Source organism: Passer montanus, unplaced genomic scaffold, assembly GCF_014805655.1.
Source record: "Passer montanus isolate IOZ18808 unplaced genomic scaffold, ASM1480565v1 scaffold120, whole genome shotgun sequence".
Classification (NCBI taxonomy): domain Eukaryota; kingdom Metazoa; phylum Chordata; class Aves; order Passeriformes; family Passeridae; genus Passer; species Passer montanus.
In genome coordinates this window covers 1,372,930-1,388,118 of record NW_024358723.1, presented here as the reverse complement: position 1 = coordinate 1,388,118, position 15,189 = coordinate 1,372,930, and the positions used below count along the sequence as shown (strand labels likewise).

Here is a 15,189-nt window from a genome sequence, read left to right as displayed (position 1 = left end):
GAGCTGGCACCTCCCCGTTTGTGACAGTGGGAACAACAAATGTGAAGTCCCCCCTAAACACCCAAAAGAGGGAGCTCATCCCACAGGGACTGCAGAGCTGCAGGGGCACGCGGGGATGGAGCAAAGAAGAAACCAAACCAGTGGAACAATCCAAACATGCTTTATGCACCGAAATCAGGAACAGCCTCGGGGGTACCCTACATTTAGCACCATTGTGAGATGGGAACACTCAGAGGAAGCAGTCGTACAATCCTCGGGAAAAGGGGAACACGGACACGAGCTGGGGAGGATGGGATGGGATGGGATGGGCTGGCTCGGGGGGTTACTGGGTCTCATGCCAGGAATGCTGCTGCTGTGATTCCTCCTCGCATTCCAACCGAAAGCACGCAGCAGGATGGAGTCAGTTCATCTAGCACTCGTTCCTCCGCGAGCAGAAAACAGAAGGGAAAAGTTAAAAATGCAAATTCTCTTCGTCAGCTCCAAAAATGTCCCGAGGAGGCAAATAAATTTGCCTTGTAAATGTCTCCAAGGATCATCCCAGCCCTCCTACCAGGAAGCAGGTGACAAAGGAGAGTACAGGCAACATCCTATGGCATTTATTATGTACAAACCTTGAGATACAGAAACAAGGCAGCCCTTGAGTTACCGGCCATAGAAAAGCCCGTGAAGCACTGGCGCTGCGCGGGCGCGGCCCCGGGCAGGGCTCAGCCCCGCTGCGCTCACCCCGCACGCTCAGCCCGCTCCCCCAGCACGGGAACGCCGCACTCCGCACGAGAAGAGACACAAGCTCTAGGAAGGGTTGGATGGACAGACTCCCACCTGGGCCGCAGCTCTCCCGAACCCACAGGCACGAGCGGGGTGCCGAAGGCGGCGGGCACCGCGCTCCCCGCGCTGTGCCGCAGCGCCCCGGGAGGAGCGGGTCGCTCCGGGCCGGGCCGGGCCGAGCCGGGCCGGGCCGGGCCGGGCAGCGGGCCCAGCCCCACCGGCCGCGTCCGAGGGCAGCGGCCTCAGAGGGCCGTGAGGCCGAAGTTGCAGCGGCAGTACATCATCCCCGCCGAGTCCAGCCACGAGTCCGAGATGGGCTCGTAGCGCTGCACCGTGTTCAGGTAGGAGGAGCCCGAGTGCCCCCCCACCACGTACAGGTGGTTATCGATCACCGCCGCGCCCACGCCTGCCGAGAGAGGAGCCGATCAATCCCTGCTGCCAGCCCCAGCCACCCCCGAGTCCCCCCGGCTAAGGAAAACAGCCGTGAGCACCGCCCTGTCCGGGGCTGGCACCCCTTCTGTGCTGCTCTCACCCCCTTCCCTGCAATAACACACCCTCCCTCTGGGCCAGCGCCCCGTCAGGGAGGCTGTGGGACAGATCATGGAATGTCCTGAGCTGGAGGGACCCACAGGGATCATCCCAGCCCATTCCTGCCCAGACCCCCGGCAACCCCACCCTGGGCATCCCTGGCAGCTCCTGAGCTCTGGCAGCCTCGGGGCTGTGCCCATTCCTGGGGAGCCTGGGCAGTGCCAGCACCCTCTGGGGAAGAGCCTTTCCTGAAATCCAACCCAAACCTCCCCTGGCCCAGCCCCAGCTCTCCCTGAGCTCTGTCCTTGTCCCAGGGAGCAGAGATGGGACCTGCACCACAACCCTGCACCCCTGAGTCTCCACACCCCATAAAATCCAACAAAAGTGAGAACTGCTGCTACTCACCACTGTCGAAATCACTGAAAAACAGGAGGTAGAATTACTACTTCCTGTAATTTTTGTCACAGCTCAGCATTACTAAACTGAACTTGGGGAAATCAAGATCCTTTCACAGAGTGCTGAAGTGACCCTCAGCCTCAGGTGGAGCCCCTGCCATGCTCCCTGCAGGTTTCACCAGCCCAGAGGTCCATCCCTGCCATGTCCCACCTGTCCTGGGCTCCTTCATGGGCCGGCACACCGTCCACTGGTTCTGGTGGGGGTCGTACCTCTCGATGCTGGACAGGTGGGACACCCCGTTGTGTCCCCCCACCACGAAGATGAAGCCCAGCATGACCCCCACCCCAAAGTTTATCCGTTTGTCAGCCATGGAGGCCACGGTCTCCCAGGAGTTCTTGCTCGGATCGTAACGTTCCATGCTGCAAGGCAAACACAGCTGTGAGCTTGGGATTTGGGATGGGATTCACCCATGGAGGGGCACAGACACAGCTGTGAGCTCTGGGATTTGGGATGGGATTCACCCCTGGAGTGGCACAGACACAGCTGTGAGCTTGGGATCTGGGATGGGATTCACCCCTGGAGGGGCACAGACACAGCTGTGAGCTCTGGGATGGGATTCACTCCTGGAGTGGCACAGACCCAGCTGTGAGCTCTGGGATGGGATTCACTCCTGGAGTGGCACAGACCCAGCTGTGAGCTCTGGGATGGGATTCACTCCTGGAGTGGCACAGACCCAGCTGTGAGCTCTGGGATGGGATTCACTCCTGGAGTGGCACAGACCCAGCTGTGAGCTCTGGGATGGGATTCACTCCTGGAGTGGCACAGACCCAGCTGTGAGCTCTGGGATGGGATTCACTCCTGGAGTGGCACAGACCCAGCTGTGAGCTCTGGGATGGGATTCACTCCTGGAGTGGCACAGACCCAGCTGTGAGCTCTGGGATGGGATTCACTCCTGGAGTGGCACAGACCCAGCTGTGAGCTCTGGGATGGGATTCACTCCTGGAGTGGCACAGACCCAGCTGTGAGCTCTGGGATGGGATTCACTCCTGGAGTGGCACAGACCCAGCTGTGAGCTCTGGGATGGGATTCACTCCTGGAGTGGCACAGACCCAGCTGTGAGCTCTGGGATGGGATTCACTCCTGGAGTGGCACAGACCCAGCTGTGAGCTCTGGGATGGGATTCACTCCTGGAGTGGCACAGACCCAGCTGTGAGCTCTGGGATGGGATTCACTCCTGGAGTGGCACAGGCACAGCTGTGAGCCCAGGATCTCAGGAATTCACTCCTGGAGTGGCACAGCTCCAGCTGGCTCTGCCAGAATTACCACACAGGAATAATGGCACACACAGGAAAGGGCTGGAGCTGATGGCCAATTCCATGGTGCAGTTGCTTGGTACAACCCAAGAGCAGCACCCAGAAACTGTGTTATCACTGGGAAGCACCAATCACACCCCAGGGCACTTCCACAACCAAAGCAGCCCAACAGTGCTGCCAAAAATCACTTTTAACCTGTTTTTATAATATATACAGTCAAAGGTTGGGCTCAACAATCTTAAAAGACTTTTCCATCCCAAACAGTTCTGTGGTATTTCCCCCTGGCACAGCAACTGGTTCAGCCTCTCCTATGTCCTCCCTGTCCTGGATCTTCAGGTCACATCCCAAAACCAAGAGGTTCCTCAGAGCTGAAAGCTCCTTCAGGATGTCTGGTGTGATTTTTTAAAAATAAGAATTTAAAATGTATATAACATAAATAACAATCTATTAAAATAATATCATACTCTTGTAAAACAATCTATTAAAATAATATAATAATCTATTAAAATAAAAATGCTGTGGGAAACTGAACACAACACAGAGCTGAAGTGCATTTCTCTGGCTACATAGCAAATCCAAAATTACCTTGAGGTTGGCCTGAAAATAACATTCAGAGAGACAAAGCATGTGGAGAGTGTATTTATATTCCTCAGGAAAAGCAGAAAGAGGCTGCTGATCAAAGCACTGAGGGCAGGAGAGGTTTCAGGATCAAAGGGAAATGAATTCTCATCGTTATTAATATTTTTGATCACTGTACAGATGGTCAGTCATTAGCACACTGATGGCTCAGAGCTGCTCCTGCCCAAGCACAGAGGGGCAGGAAAAAGGGAAAGATGAGAGCAGCAGCAGCAGCAGCACAGAGTTTGGAAAAGGGGGTTCATTGCCCAGTGTGAGCCTGATTTAATGCCAGAGCTTGGAGGAGCCTGGTGCTCATGGCATGGCTCAGTACTCACCCCTCCACTCACAAATAAAACCAGAATTGTTCACAGATATGGAACACCCTGAGTTGGAAGGATCAAGGAGTCCAGGGATACTTTTGCTAATAGAAAGAAGAACCTTTTCCTAAAAGAAGAATTTTTTCCTAATGTCCAACCTAAACCTCCCCTGCCTCAGCCTCAAGTAAAAAAGTCAATGCAATTCATCATCACAACATCTGGTGCCACCCTGTTGAACAATCACTGTGTCCCTCCCTAGGAACAAGAGTTTCATTCTTTATTCAGCCCTTCCACTTGTAGTTTATTATTCTGCTTCCTGGAGGGACATTCAGCTGATCTGTTCCCATTTTAATGATGGAAAATGATTCCTTTGGATAACTGACATCCACAGGGAACAGAGGAGTTAAAGAGCATGGTGGTACCAGGAAATTCCTTGGGAATGCAAGGTCTGAAACAACTCCTGGAGTCAGACCATAACCCCCATCCTAAATTCTGCTATGAGCAGTAACACTAATTCAAGATCCCATCAGAGTTTTGTACTTATTTTGTGTGTACTGAGCATAGGAAAAATCCTATTCCCCTCAAATCAGGGCTTTTGTGGTAAAACTCTCAAATCAGGGCTTTTGTGGTAAAACTCACCACCCACCCTCAGATTTTGCAGGCTTGAGCTCCAAGGCTCAGTAATGTGCAGGCATGTCTTTGTTTTTACCTTTTTGGCAAAATCACCTTTTAGGTGATCTAAAAAAGAGCCCAAACAAGGTGGAACACACAAGGTGGAACAAAAATAAAGATTTCCTTTTTGACTGATGAGACTGATGTGACAGAACAGGGATTACTGAGGCCCAGGATCTATTGGAGATTACTTATGGGCTGCCCAGGGGGTTTGCTGGTGCCAGGTTGGCACAGGTCATCTCAGCACATCCCTGTTCATGTGAGCAGGGGAAGGATTAAAAAAGCTGCCCAGGGAGTTTGGTGGTGCACAGGTGAGTCACCCCAGCATGTACCTGCTCATGTGGGCATGGGAAGGATTAATGAGGCTCCCCATGATCAGAAAACAACCAAACCATGGGGTTTGCTGATGCCCAAGTGGGCACAGGATCACCCCCAGCACATACTTGTTCATGTGGGATGAGGAAAGATTGATGAGGCTGCCCTTGATCAGAAGACAACCAAACCATGGGGTTTGGTGGTGCCCAGGTGGCCACAGGGTCACCCCAGAACATCCCTGCTCATGTGGGTAGTGTGGGTCACCCCAGTACACACCTGTTCATATGGGCAGAAGAAGGATGTAAAAGGCTGTCCATGGGGTTTAGTGGTGCCCAGGTCACCCCAGCACATCCCTGTTCATGTGGGCAGTGTGGGTTACTCCAGAACATCCCTGTTCATGTGGGCACCACCCCAGCACACACTTGTTCATGTGGGCACAGGTGACCCCAGCACACCCCGGTTCACGTGGGCACAGGTGAGCCCAGCACAGGTGAGCCCAGCACAGGTGAGCCCAGCACAGGTGAGCCCAGCACGTACCTGTTCATGTGGGCAGTGTGGGTCACCCCAGCACGTACCTGTTCATGTGGGCACAGGTGAGCCCAGCACGTACCTGTTCATGTGGGCAGTGTGGGTCACCCCAGCACGTCCCTGTTCATGTGGGCACAGGTGACCCCAGCACAGGTGACCCCAGCATGTACCTGCTCATGTGGGCAGTGTGGGTCACCCCAGCACGTCCCTGTTCACGTGGGCACAGGTGACCCCAGCACAGGTGAGCCCAGCACACCCCTGTTCATGTGGGCACAGGTGACCCCAGCACGTACCTGTTCATGTGGGCACAGGTGAGCCCAGCACGTACCTGTTCATGTGGGCACAGGTGAGCCCAGCACGTACCTGTTCATGTGGGCAGTGTGGGTCACCCCAGCACGTCCCTGTTCATGTGGGCACAGGTGACCCCAGCACAGGTGAGCCCAGCACAGGTGAGCCCAGCACAGGTGAGCCCAGCACAGGTGAGCCCAGCATGTCCCTGTTCATGTGGGCACAGGTGAGCCCAGCACAGGTGAGCCCAGCATGTCCCTGTTCATGTGGGCAGTGTGGCTCACCCCAGCACGTACCTGTTCATGTGGGCAGTGTGGCTCACCCCAGCACGTACCTGTTCATGTGGGCAGGCCCGTAGCCCCCGATGGCGTAGATCATGCCGTCCAGCACGGCAGCAGCGAAGCAGCTCCGTGTCCTGCTCATGGGGGCCACCAGCTGCCACTCCTTGACCTTGGGGATGTACTTCTCCACGCTCCTCAGGTAGGACTGGCCGTCGTAGCCGCCCAGCGCGTACAGCTCGCCGGCCAGCACGGCCACGCCCAGCGTGCTGCGGCTCTCGAACATCCTCTCCAGGGAGCTCCACGTGTTGGTGTCGGGGTCCCAGCACTCCACGGAGCTCTCGTGCTTCCTGTAGCTGATGCCCTGGCACACGTGGGTGGCGATGCCCCCCACCACGTACATCTTCTGCTCCAGCACGCACACCCCGAACTCGTAGCGGGGGATGCTCAGCGGGGCCAGCCCGATCCACGAGTCGTTCTGGGGGAAATACATCTCCATGCTGCGGGGGAAACAGGGAGCCAGTCAGCAACTGCAACCGCTGAAAATGTGCCCCAAAGGGGGGAGGAAACACACCAAAAAAACCACCCCAAACCGGCCACAGAAACGGGAGAGAGAAAAGTAAATCAGAGAGAGGGAAGCACACATCGGCACTCACAAATATACATTCAGAAATGACAGCCTGCAGTTTATAAATGTGCACTCTGTAATTTAAACAGTGTCCACGTAGCACAAACTAACCTGAAAAATACATCTTTAAAACAGCTTATTGCTTTTAAACAGCATTTTAAACCTTATACCTAAACCTTAAAGCCGAACCCCAAAGCCGAACCCCAAAGCCAAATCTTAAAATACCATTTTCTTTTAAGTATACTCAGTGTGAGAACACGGTGGGTCTAGCTTGCCCCAAATTAAGTCGAGCCAATCTACCTGAATAGTTTAATTAATAAATTAGCTAAATAATTAAGAGGCTATCTGGTACAGAGGAAACACGATCTGCTCAAAAACAATACAGGAGCATGAGGCCCCTGGAGAGCTGACAGGTACTAAGAGCTCAGAAACAGGAGCTGCTGAAACACCAGAAAGTAGAGATTAAATATTTCTAAGTAATTTTGTTATTATGAAGCACCAAAAAATTGAAAATAATCTAAATTACACTGGGAGGCTACATTTTTATAATCACTGAAGAAGGTGGGAAAGAAGAAGAGCTGAAGAATCAGAGAATGACTTTATTCACTCAAACACTTTATGAAGCACAAAACCCCCTTTATTTTTTAAGTCTATAAACAAAACAATTCCCAGCCCTGACATCTGATTTAATATCAATGACTATCACTGGGAAAATGAACTTTAAATTGTTTTGATACCTCTGAACACAGGGGAGAGAACACCCAGCTCTCCCCAGGTTTTCACGTGGGTTTCCCTCTGCAAGCACTGAACTGTCCCAGCAGAGGAGATCCCAGAACATGATCCAGAATCCAGCTGTGGAACCAGTTCAGGCAGTCTGCTCAGGGCACACTGAACATCAAAGCTCTGTCAGTGCCAGTACAAATGGATATTTGTATGTAAACAGCCCACACACAGTTCAACCAGCAGCTCTGGGAATGCCAATCCCATGTTCTAAGCACACCCAGCTTGGGACATCAAGTTGTTTTTCTCTGTTTTGTTCCTTCTGCTCCCAGGAGAGGCCTCAGGGATGCTCTCCAGAAGTGAGGAGGCTCATTCTGGAATGCAGGTGGAGGAGGAGGGGCCCCCACCTGTCCCTGCTGCACAGACACCTGCCACAGCTGGGATCAAAGCCATGGTCACACCATGATCCAGAACTCCTCCAGGAAATCCCAGGATCACTGAGGCTGGGAAAGAGCTCCAGGCTCAGAGTCCCAGCTGTCCCCAGCCCAGAGCTCTGAGTGCCACCTCCAGGAATTCCTGGGACACCTCCAGGGATGGGCACTCCAAACCTCCCTGGGCAGCCACTTCCATTTTTCCCTTGAAACAATTCCTCCTGCAGATATCCAATAATCCCTCAATACAAAGGCAGAACTCAGATCTGTCCCTCTCTTCTGCATGGAAAAATCCAACAATTCATTCCCAAAATTCGGGAATGACAGCCCCTAAATAACATGGGACAGCTGCTGGGGAGACAATTCCTGCTTCCAGAGAGGAAATTTGTGTCCTAAATCACACCCAGGAGCAACAATGCAATGGAAAAACTGGACTGAAACCCCACCTGGCATTACTGAAATATGTTCAGATTAGATTGGATATTTCATCAAAATCAGCCCAAAAATCTTACCAAAATCCTATCAAAATGAGCCCCAAGCTGTAACTCCCAGGTACAATTTTCCCTGGGGAAATTCCTGCTGTGCCCACCCTGAGCTGCCCTGGCCCAGCCTGGGGCTGTTCCCTCTGCTCCTGTCCCTGTTCCCTGGGAGTGCCCTCCTGGCAGGAGCTGCAGGGAAAAGTCCCCCTGAGCCTCCTTTATTCTCCTTCACTCTGCTCTGATTAAGTCTATTTTAATTCCAAGGATTTTTGAATCATCAGGAAGCACATTTGTCAGACAGCAAGTTAATTTTTATGATTTGTTTGTAATAATAACAAATCAGGGGAAAATTAAGTAAAATGAAAATACCTGGAAGGAAAAATAAGAACTGTACAGACTTAATTAACCACCTTATTAACTCAATCAACAGAATGAAAATTATTCCAGAGCTTTTTTGTTTGCACAAACAAATGTCTGGCACAAACAAAACCCCCTAACACTGCAAATTACTAATTACTAACTGCAAATTACTAATAAAAAAGCATTTTGAACTTGGGGCTCATCCTTGTTAAAAAAACCTGCTGAAGAGTTTTGATGGAAGAAGTTGGGGCTCATATTTGTTTGAAAAAACCTGCTGAAGAGCTTTCATGGAGGAACTTGGGGCTATCTTTGTTAAAAAATGAAAATGAAAACCTGCTGAACAGCTTCTATGGAGGAATTTGGGCCCAGCCTTGTTAAAAAAAAAAAAAGAAAAGAAAATGTGCTGAATAGTTTTTATGGAAGAACTTGGGGCTCATCCTTGTTAAGAAACTTGCTGAAGAGTTTTGATGGAGAAACTTGGTACTCATGCTGGTTAAAAAAAACTGCTGAAGAGTTTTGATGGAGAAACTTGGGGCTCAACTGTGTTAAAAAAACAGAAAACCTGCTGAAGAATTTTTATGGAGAAATTTGGGGCTCATCCCTGTGAAAAAATGAAAACCTGCTGAAGAGGTTTTTTTATGGAAGAACTTGGGGCTCATGCTGGTTTAAAAAACCAGAAAACCTGCTGAAGTTTTTAGGCAAGAACTTGGGGCTCATCCTTGTTAGAAAAACCTGCTGAAGTTCTAATGGAGAAACTTGAGGCTCATCCTTGTTAAAAAAAGAAAACCTGCAGAACAGTTTCTATGGAGGAACTTGGGGCTCATCCTTGTTAGAAAAACCTGCTGGAGAGTTTTTATGGAAGAACTTGAGGCTCATGCTGGTTTAAAAAAAACAAACCTGCAGAACAGTGTTTATGGAGGAACTTGGGGCTCATCCTTGTTAGAAAAACCTGCTGAAGAGGTTTTATGGAAGAACTTGGGGCTCATCCTTGCTAAAAAAAAGAAAACCTGCTGAAGGGTTTTATGGAGGAACTTGGGGCTCATCCTTGTTAAAAAAAGAAAACCTGCTGTAGGGTTTTTATGAATGGACTTCAGGCTGATGCTTGTTAAAAAAAGAAAACCTGCTGTAGGGTTTTTATGAATGGACTTCAGGCTGATGCTTGTTAAAAAAAGAAAACCCGCTGAAGAGTTTTTATGGAGGAAAAGAACAACCACACCCCGCAAACTCCGGTGGGACTCCCAGCTCTCTCCCAGCCGCAGAGCCCGGGGGGATCCCAGCGCCCAGGGGTGCCAGGCAGTGCCCAGGGCTGCTGCTCACCTCTCCAGGCAGGCGAAGAGCCCGGCCTTGCCCCCCACGGCACAGAGCACCTTGGGCGCGCAGCGGGGCCGCGTCAGCAGCATGGTCTGGTGCGACAGTCTGTGCTCGGGCATGAAGTGGTACTTGAGGGCCTCGTTGAGCAGGTGCTTGCAGGTGTGGTCGTCCCGGATCAGGTGGTTGGCCTCGTAGAGGCGCGTCAGGAACTTGACGCTGAGCAGGGGCAGGCGCACGCAGTGCAGCAGCTGCGCCAGGTACTTCTGGCGCTCCTGCACGTCGTACTTGACCCAGGACTCCAGGGCGTAGAACACCGTCTCCTCCGTCACCACGTTCAGGCAGTCGTTGGACACGATCTCGTCCAGCTCCGCGTGCGTCAGCTCCAAGAACTCCTCGGTCTGGCACACGTCCTCGAAGTTCTGGCAGATGAACTTGCTGGCCGCCAGGTAGAGCTCGTGGCAGCCATAGGTCTCGGCGAAGCGCGAGATGCCGATGCAGTTGCCGGGGTCCAGCTGGCTCTCCAGGAAGGCACAGCACTCCTTGACCACCAGCTTTACCTGTATTGGAAATGAAAGGTGACTGCAATGAGGGGAGAGAGAGTGATGTATCTGACTCTAGTTCATTAGAAGGCTAATTAATTACTTTATTATACTATGCTATATACATTACATCTAAACTGAACCTGCCTTGCACTCTGCACACAACTGCACTCATCTCTTGACTCCCTGGTGACTGTCAGCTGACAGTCCAGACACACACACTCTCCTGGTCCTGACAGGCCAAGTGAACAAAATGTCTTCACTTTGGATAAATGTCACCATGATATTTTATGAAAACTCCTTTGCTAGGACTTTTCTCCTATTCTAGCTGAGACGCCTCAGAATAGAAATGTAAACAATAACTGTCTGACGGCTGTGGAATGTGGTCTGGGCATTGTTTAGCAACAGGTGCATCTTTGATTGGTTCATGTGAGCTGTTTCTAATTAATAACCAATCAAAGGTGCAGCTGCGTCGGACTCTGAGAGTCACGAGCTTTTGTTATTCATTCCATTCCTTTTTTTCCTAGCCTTCTGATGGATCCTTTTCTCTCTATTCTTTTCAGTATAGTTTTAGCATAGCATTTTTAATATAATATATATCATTATTTTAATATAATATATATCAGGAGGCTGGTTTATGATATATATTATATATATAATTTTTAATATAATATATATCATTAACCAGCCTTCTGAACCATGGAGTCAAGGTTCTCATCTCTTCCCTCGTCCTGGCACCCTCGAACACCACCCCAGACAAACAATCTCCACGCTGCACTCTCCTTTGGCACAGCACAGGCACAGCCAGCGATCAGAACCGTGCTCCCCCTCTCTCTGCAGCTCAGCGGGTCTCAGCAACCCTCGGGCAGACCCGCAGCCTGCCCTGCTGCTCTCAGCGCAGAGAGTGCAGCAGCACACCTGCAGCAGGTTGGCGGCGGGCAGCAGGGACTCCACGGTGTCCTGCGAGATGAAGACGGTGCCGGTGTAGGCGTACTCCACGATGGCCTGCAGCGCCGCCTCGTCCACGCACTGGAACTCCACCTCGGCGTTCTCCTTCTCCGACAGGTTCCCGGTGAACATGGCCTTGAAGTAGGGGCTGATGCTGGCCAGCACCACCTTGTGCGCGTGGATCTTGGCCTCGCCCACGCGCAGCACCACGTCGCACAGCTCCTGGTGCTGCCGCAGCAGGTTGAGGCCCTGCAGGAGCTGCTCCGAGTGCAGCGGGGTCAGCTTGGCCAGCAGGAACGGCGGGGACGACGGCTCCATCTGGGACAAACACAGTGTGGGAGCTGTCACTTCACCTTCATGTAACTGAGACATGCCACACACAACAGTTAAAAGGTGTTTTTTCACCTTGGCTTTTAACTTAATAAGGCTCCACTTCCCAATTCCCTTTTCAACCCTCACCTGCTACACTTTTTCATGCAAGTTAAGTCCAGGACCTTCAAGTGTTCATTGATAGTCTATGCTAGATTAAACTCTCAATTAAAAAACCCCACAACCATCACTTTTTTTGTTGTTCTGGAGTAAAATGTCTATGATCTGATTGTTGGGGTGCCTGTGCAGGGCCAGGAGCTGGATTGATGATTCCTGTGCATCCCTTCCCACTCAGGCTACTCTGTGACTCTGCATCAGGGGTTTGAGAGAACTGCACAGTGGCTGAAACAGAAATAAACACAGACAACTAAAGAATACAACTGGCTTATTTGAGACGAAGTTTTAAAACTTCTTTTGTGCAGTTCAATTCCTGCACTAAACTCCTTTTGTTCAGCTCCCTGCCTGCTCAGCGCTCCTGGGGAGCGGCCCAGTCCTGCTGTGCCTTTCTCTGGCAGGGAGCAGCTTCCCATTCCCATTCCCATTCCCACTCCCATTCCCTCTGCCAACCACCCCCACAGAGGGGCTGGAGCAGATTCCCGCGCTGTGCATGCACAGAGGAGCACAGGAGAAAGGGAGATCCTCACCTCACCTCACCCCGTGCTGCCACCGCGCCAGGAGATCCCTGCTGGGCTGGGCTCAGCCCCTGGCGAGCTCGGAGCTGCCCAGGTGAGCAGGGCACAGGCCTGCACTCCTCCCCAGGAGCTGCAGGAATGCAGCAGTGCAGCAGTGCAGGATCCTCTCTCCCCCACAGCTGCTCGCCCCCAGCCCCTGTGTGTCGTGACAGTGACAGCAGAGCTCTCCCCCGGGCTCTGCCCTGGTGGGAGGCACCTGCTCCAACTGCAGCTCCAGCAGCATGCCAGGCTCTTTGTGCACTGCACTGCTGAGCGGGAGGGCAGGAACGTGTCAGGGTGCTGGGCCACGGGGAGAGAACCCCATTGTTCTCCAGGGAACAACCCCCGCCCCTGAGCAGAGCAGCTTTTCATTTGCTGGATGATCTCTGCAAGATCTTCTTTTAGCTTCATTATAAGTTATAACGTTTGCACAGCTCCTTAAATGACACCTCACTTGCAGGTGAGCCCACTTAGAAGTGCTCAATTTGAAATAATCAACGTTTAGATACAGAATACAATAGCAGTGACAGGGAAGGGGCTGAAAAAAAACCTCTTACCCAGAAAGAGATAAATAAGCTGTCCTATTATCACTCTTCACTGGAAAAAATAACTGAAATAAACTAATTTAAGTGCATCTGCAAAAGGCAGGATCAGAAACAATATTTTCCCATCACATTTTGCAGCACAAATTATCCATGGAAGAATTAAAAAAATTAAAATCATTTAAAAAGCTGTCCAACAGCTAAAAGAATGTATTCCCCTTTTGTGTTTGTGTTCAGTTCCCAGTTTGATCATACAAACACACAAAAATCAGGAAACACAAGGCACCACCACATGGAAAAAGGAGAGGTCCCAGTTCAGCTGCAAAACCTGCCCAAACCCCTACAAATAACCACACTTCAGGTATCCTGCAGCAATAAAGCTTCGTGCACCACGCTGGTAGAACCTCTCACCCCCTGCATGGCCAGGCTCACCCACACCACGGATCTGCTGTTATTTATTTCACTTTTTAGCAAGAAATCCGCAGCTGGAACGTGAAGCAGCCCTGGAATTGCATCCCAGCGACACCAAACAGCCACCTCGGGCTCCGGGCTGTCACACCCTCCCTGCCCGTGCCTCGAACTCATCTCCCACTGGAAACAAAGGGGTTAACCTCAGGGGACACCAGAGGAGCTGCGGGCTCTGCCCTGCCCTGCCCCAGAGAGGGTTTGGGACAGGCAGGGCAGGGCCGGGCTGGCCCTGACACTGCGGGAGAGCAGCGGCCCGAGCCGGGCTGAGCCGGGCTGCAGCTCCCGGGAGAGACACGGCACAGGCTGCCTGGTTCTGGGATCGCTGCTGCCCGGCTTCGGGAATTACTGCTGCTCCCCGGTTCTGGGATCGCTGCTGCCCCGCTGCTGGCATTGCTGCTCTCCCATTTCTGCGATTACAGCTCTCCCATTTCTGGGACTGCTGCTGCCCCTCTCCTGGAACTGCTGCTGCCCGCTTCTGGGACTGCTGCTGCCTGTCTTCGGGAATTACTGCTGCTGCCTGGTTCTGGGATTGCTGCTCTCTCATTTCTGGGATTACAGCTCTCCCGCTTCTGGAACTGCTGCTGCCCCACTCCCGGAATTGCTGCTGTCTCGCATCTGGGATTGCTGCTGCCCCACTGCTGGAATTGCAGCTGCTGTCCCGCATCTGGGATTGCTGCTCTCTCATTTCTGGGATTACAGCTCTCCCGCTTCTGGAACTGCTGCTGCCCCACTCCCGGAACTGCTGCTGTCCCGCATCTGGGATTGCTGCTGCCCTACTGCTGGAACTGCTGCTCTCCCACTTGTGGAACTGCTGCTCTCCCACTCCTGCAATTCCTGCTCTCCCGCTCCTGGCACCGCCGCTCTCCCGTGGCCGTGCCTCACCCGCTGCCCCGGCTCCGCTCTCGGCCGGGACAGGGCCGGCTCCCTCGCGCGCCCCGCCAATCAACGGCCGCGCCGCCGCACACACCCACACCCGCCGGCCCCCGGGCGGTACCACGCCGCGCGCCGCGCGGGGGGCACGCCGCGGTTTCGCTGCCCCGGCGGTTCTGCTTCGCCCCATCCCCGCCGCTCGCGCGACGCCGCTCTCCGCTTCTCCGCTTCTCCGCCGCCGCGCCCCGTCCCGCCCGCAGCGGCCTGAGGAGAAGTAGCGGAGGTACGCGTGTCCCTACCCCCGCTGGCCGAGGCGTGGTCGGCCCCGCGCCGGCGCGGCACGCGGCGCCCCCTGGCGACGGCGGCGCTGGGATTACAGCTCTCCCGCTTCTGGAACTGCTGCTGCCCCACTCCCGGAACTGCTGCTGTCCCGCATCTGGGATTGCTGCTGCCCTACTGCTGGAACTGCTGCTCTCCCACTTGTGGAACTGCTGCTCTCCCACTCCTGCAATTCCTGCTCTCCCGCTCCTGGCACCGCCGCTCTCCCGTGGCCGTGCCTCACCCGCTGCCCCGGCTCCGCTCTCGGCCGGGACAGGGCCGGCTCCCTCCCAGCCCTCAGCGCTCCGTGTCCCGGCGGCTCCGCCACCCTCCCGCTGCCGGGCGGGCCCCCCGCTACATCCGCACCCGCACCCGCCCGGGGACGCGGCAGGGCCGGGAGGCGGCACGGCGGCTGTGTGCCGGCAGCTCCGGGCCGTGTCCGGGCCGTGTCCGGGCCGTGCCGGCCGCGCTCTCACCTGTGCCGGGAGCCCCGGGCCCGGCCCGGCCGCGGAGAAAT

General features: G+C 53.4%; 1 protein-coding gene across 3 annotated transcripts; it reads right to left on the bottom strand.

The window, feature by feature from the left end:
- Window positions 1-574: 574 nt before the first annotated feature.
- Window positions 575-15,178, bottom strand: KLHL28 (kelch like family member 28). Of its 3 annotated transcripts, none has more exons than XM_039698107.1 (6): window positions 15,149-15,178; window positions 11,405-11,752; window positions 9,954-10,504; window positions 6,075-6,518; window positions 1,900-2,108; window positions 575-1,171 (listed from the first exon to the last, which is right to left on the bottom strand). In XM_039698107.1, exons 2-6 carry the CDS (start codon window positions 11,750-11,752, stop codon window positions 1,008-1,010), a joined length of 1,716 nt encoding a protein of 571 aa, XP_039554041.1. In that variant the 5' UTR covers window positions 15,149-15,178; the 3' UTR covers window positions 575-1,007. The 3 variants fall into 3 exon arrangements, with proteins under 3 accessions (XP_039554041.1, XP_039554042.1, XP_039554043.1); XM_039698108.1 differs by having other exon boundaries at window positions 11,405-11,797; window positions 15,149-15,176; XM_039698109.1 differs by lacking the exon at window positions 15,149-15,178 and adding an exon at window positions 12,448-12,891.
- Window positions 15,179-15,189: the final 11 nt, after the last annotated feature.

Bases quoted from the DNA above. Each gene is read 5' to 3' on its own strand.
- KLHL28 (XM_039698107.1), bottom strand. From the start codon at position 11,752: ATGGAGCCGTCGTCCCCGCCGTTCCTGCTGGCCAAGCTGACCCCGCTG. The intron at 10,505-11,404 runs GTGTGCTGCTGC...TTTCCAATACAG, and splicing joins CCGCCGCCAACCTGCTGCAG to GTAAAGCTGGTGGTCAAGGA. The intron at 1,172-1,899 runs GTGGGACATGGC...CTCTCTCGGCAG, and splicing joins CATGAAGGAGCCCAGGACAG to GCGTGGGCGCGGCGGTGATC.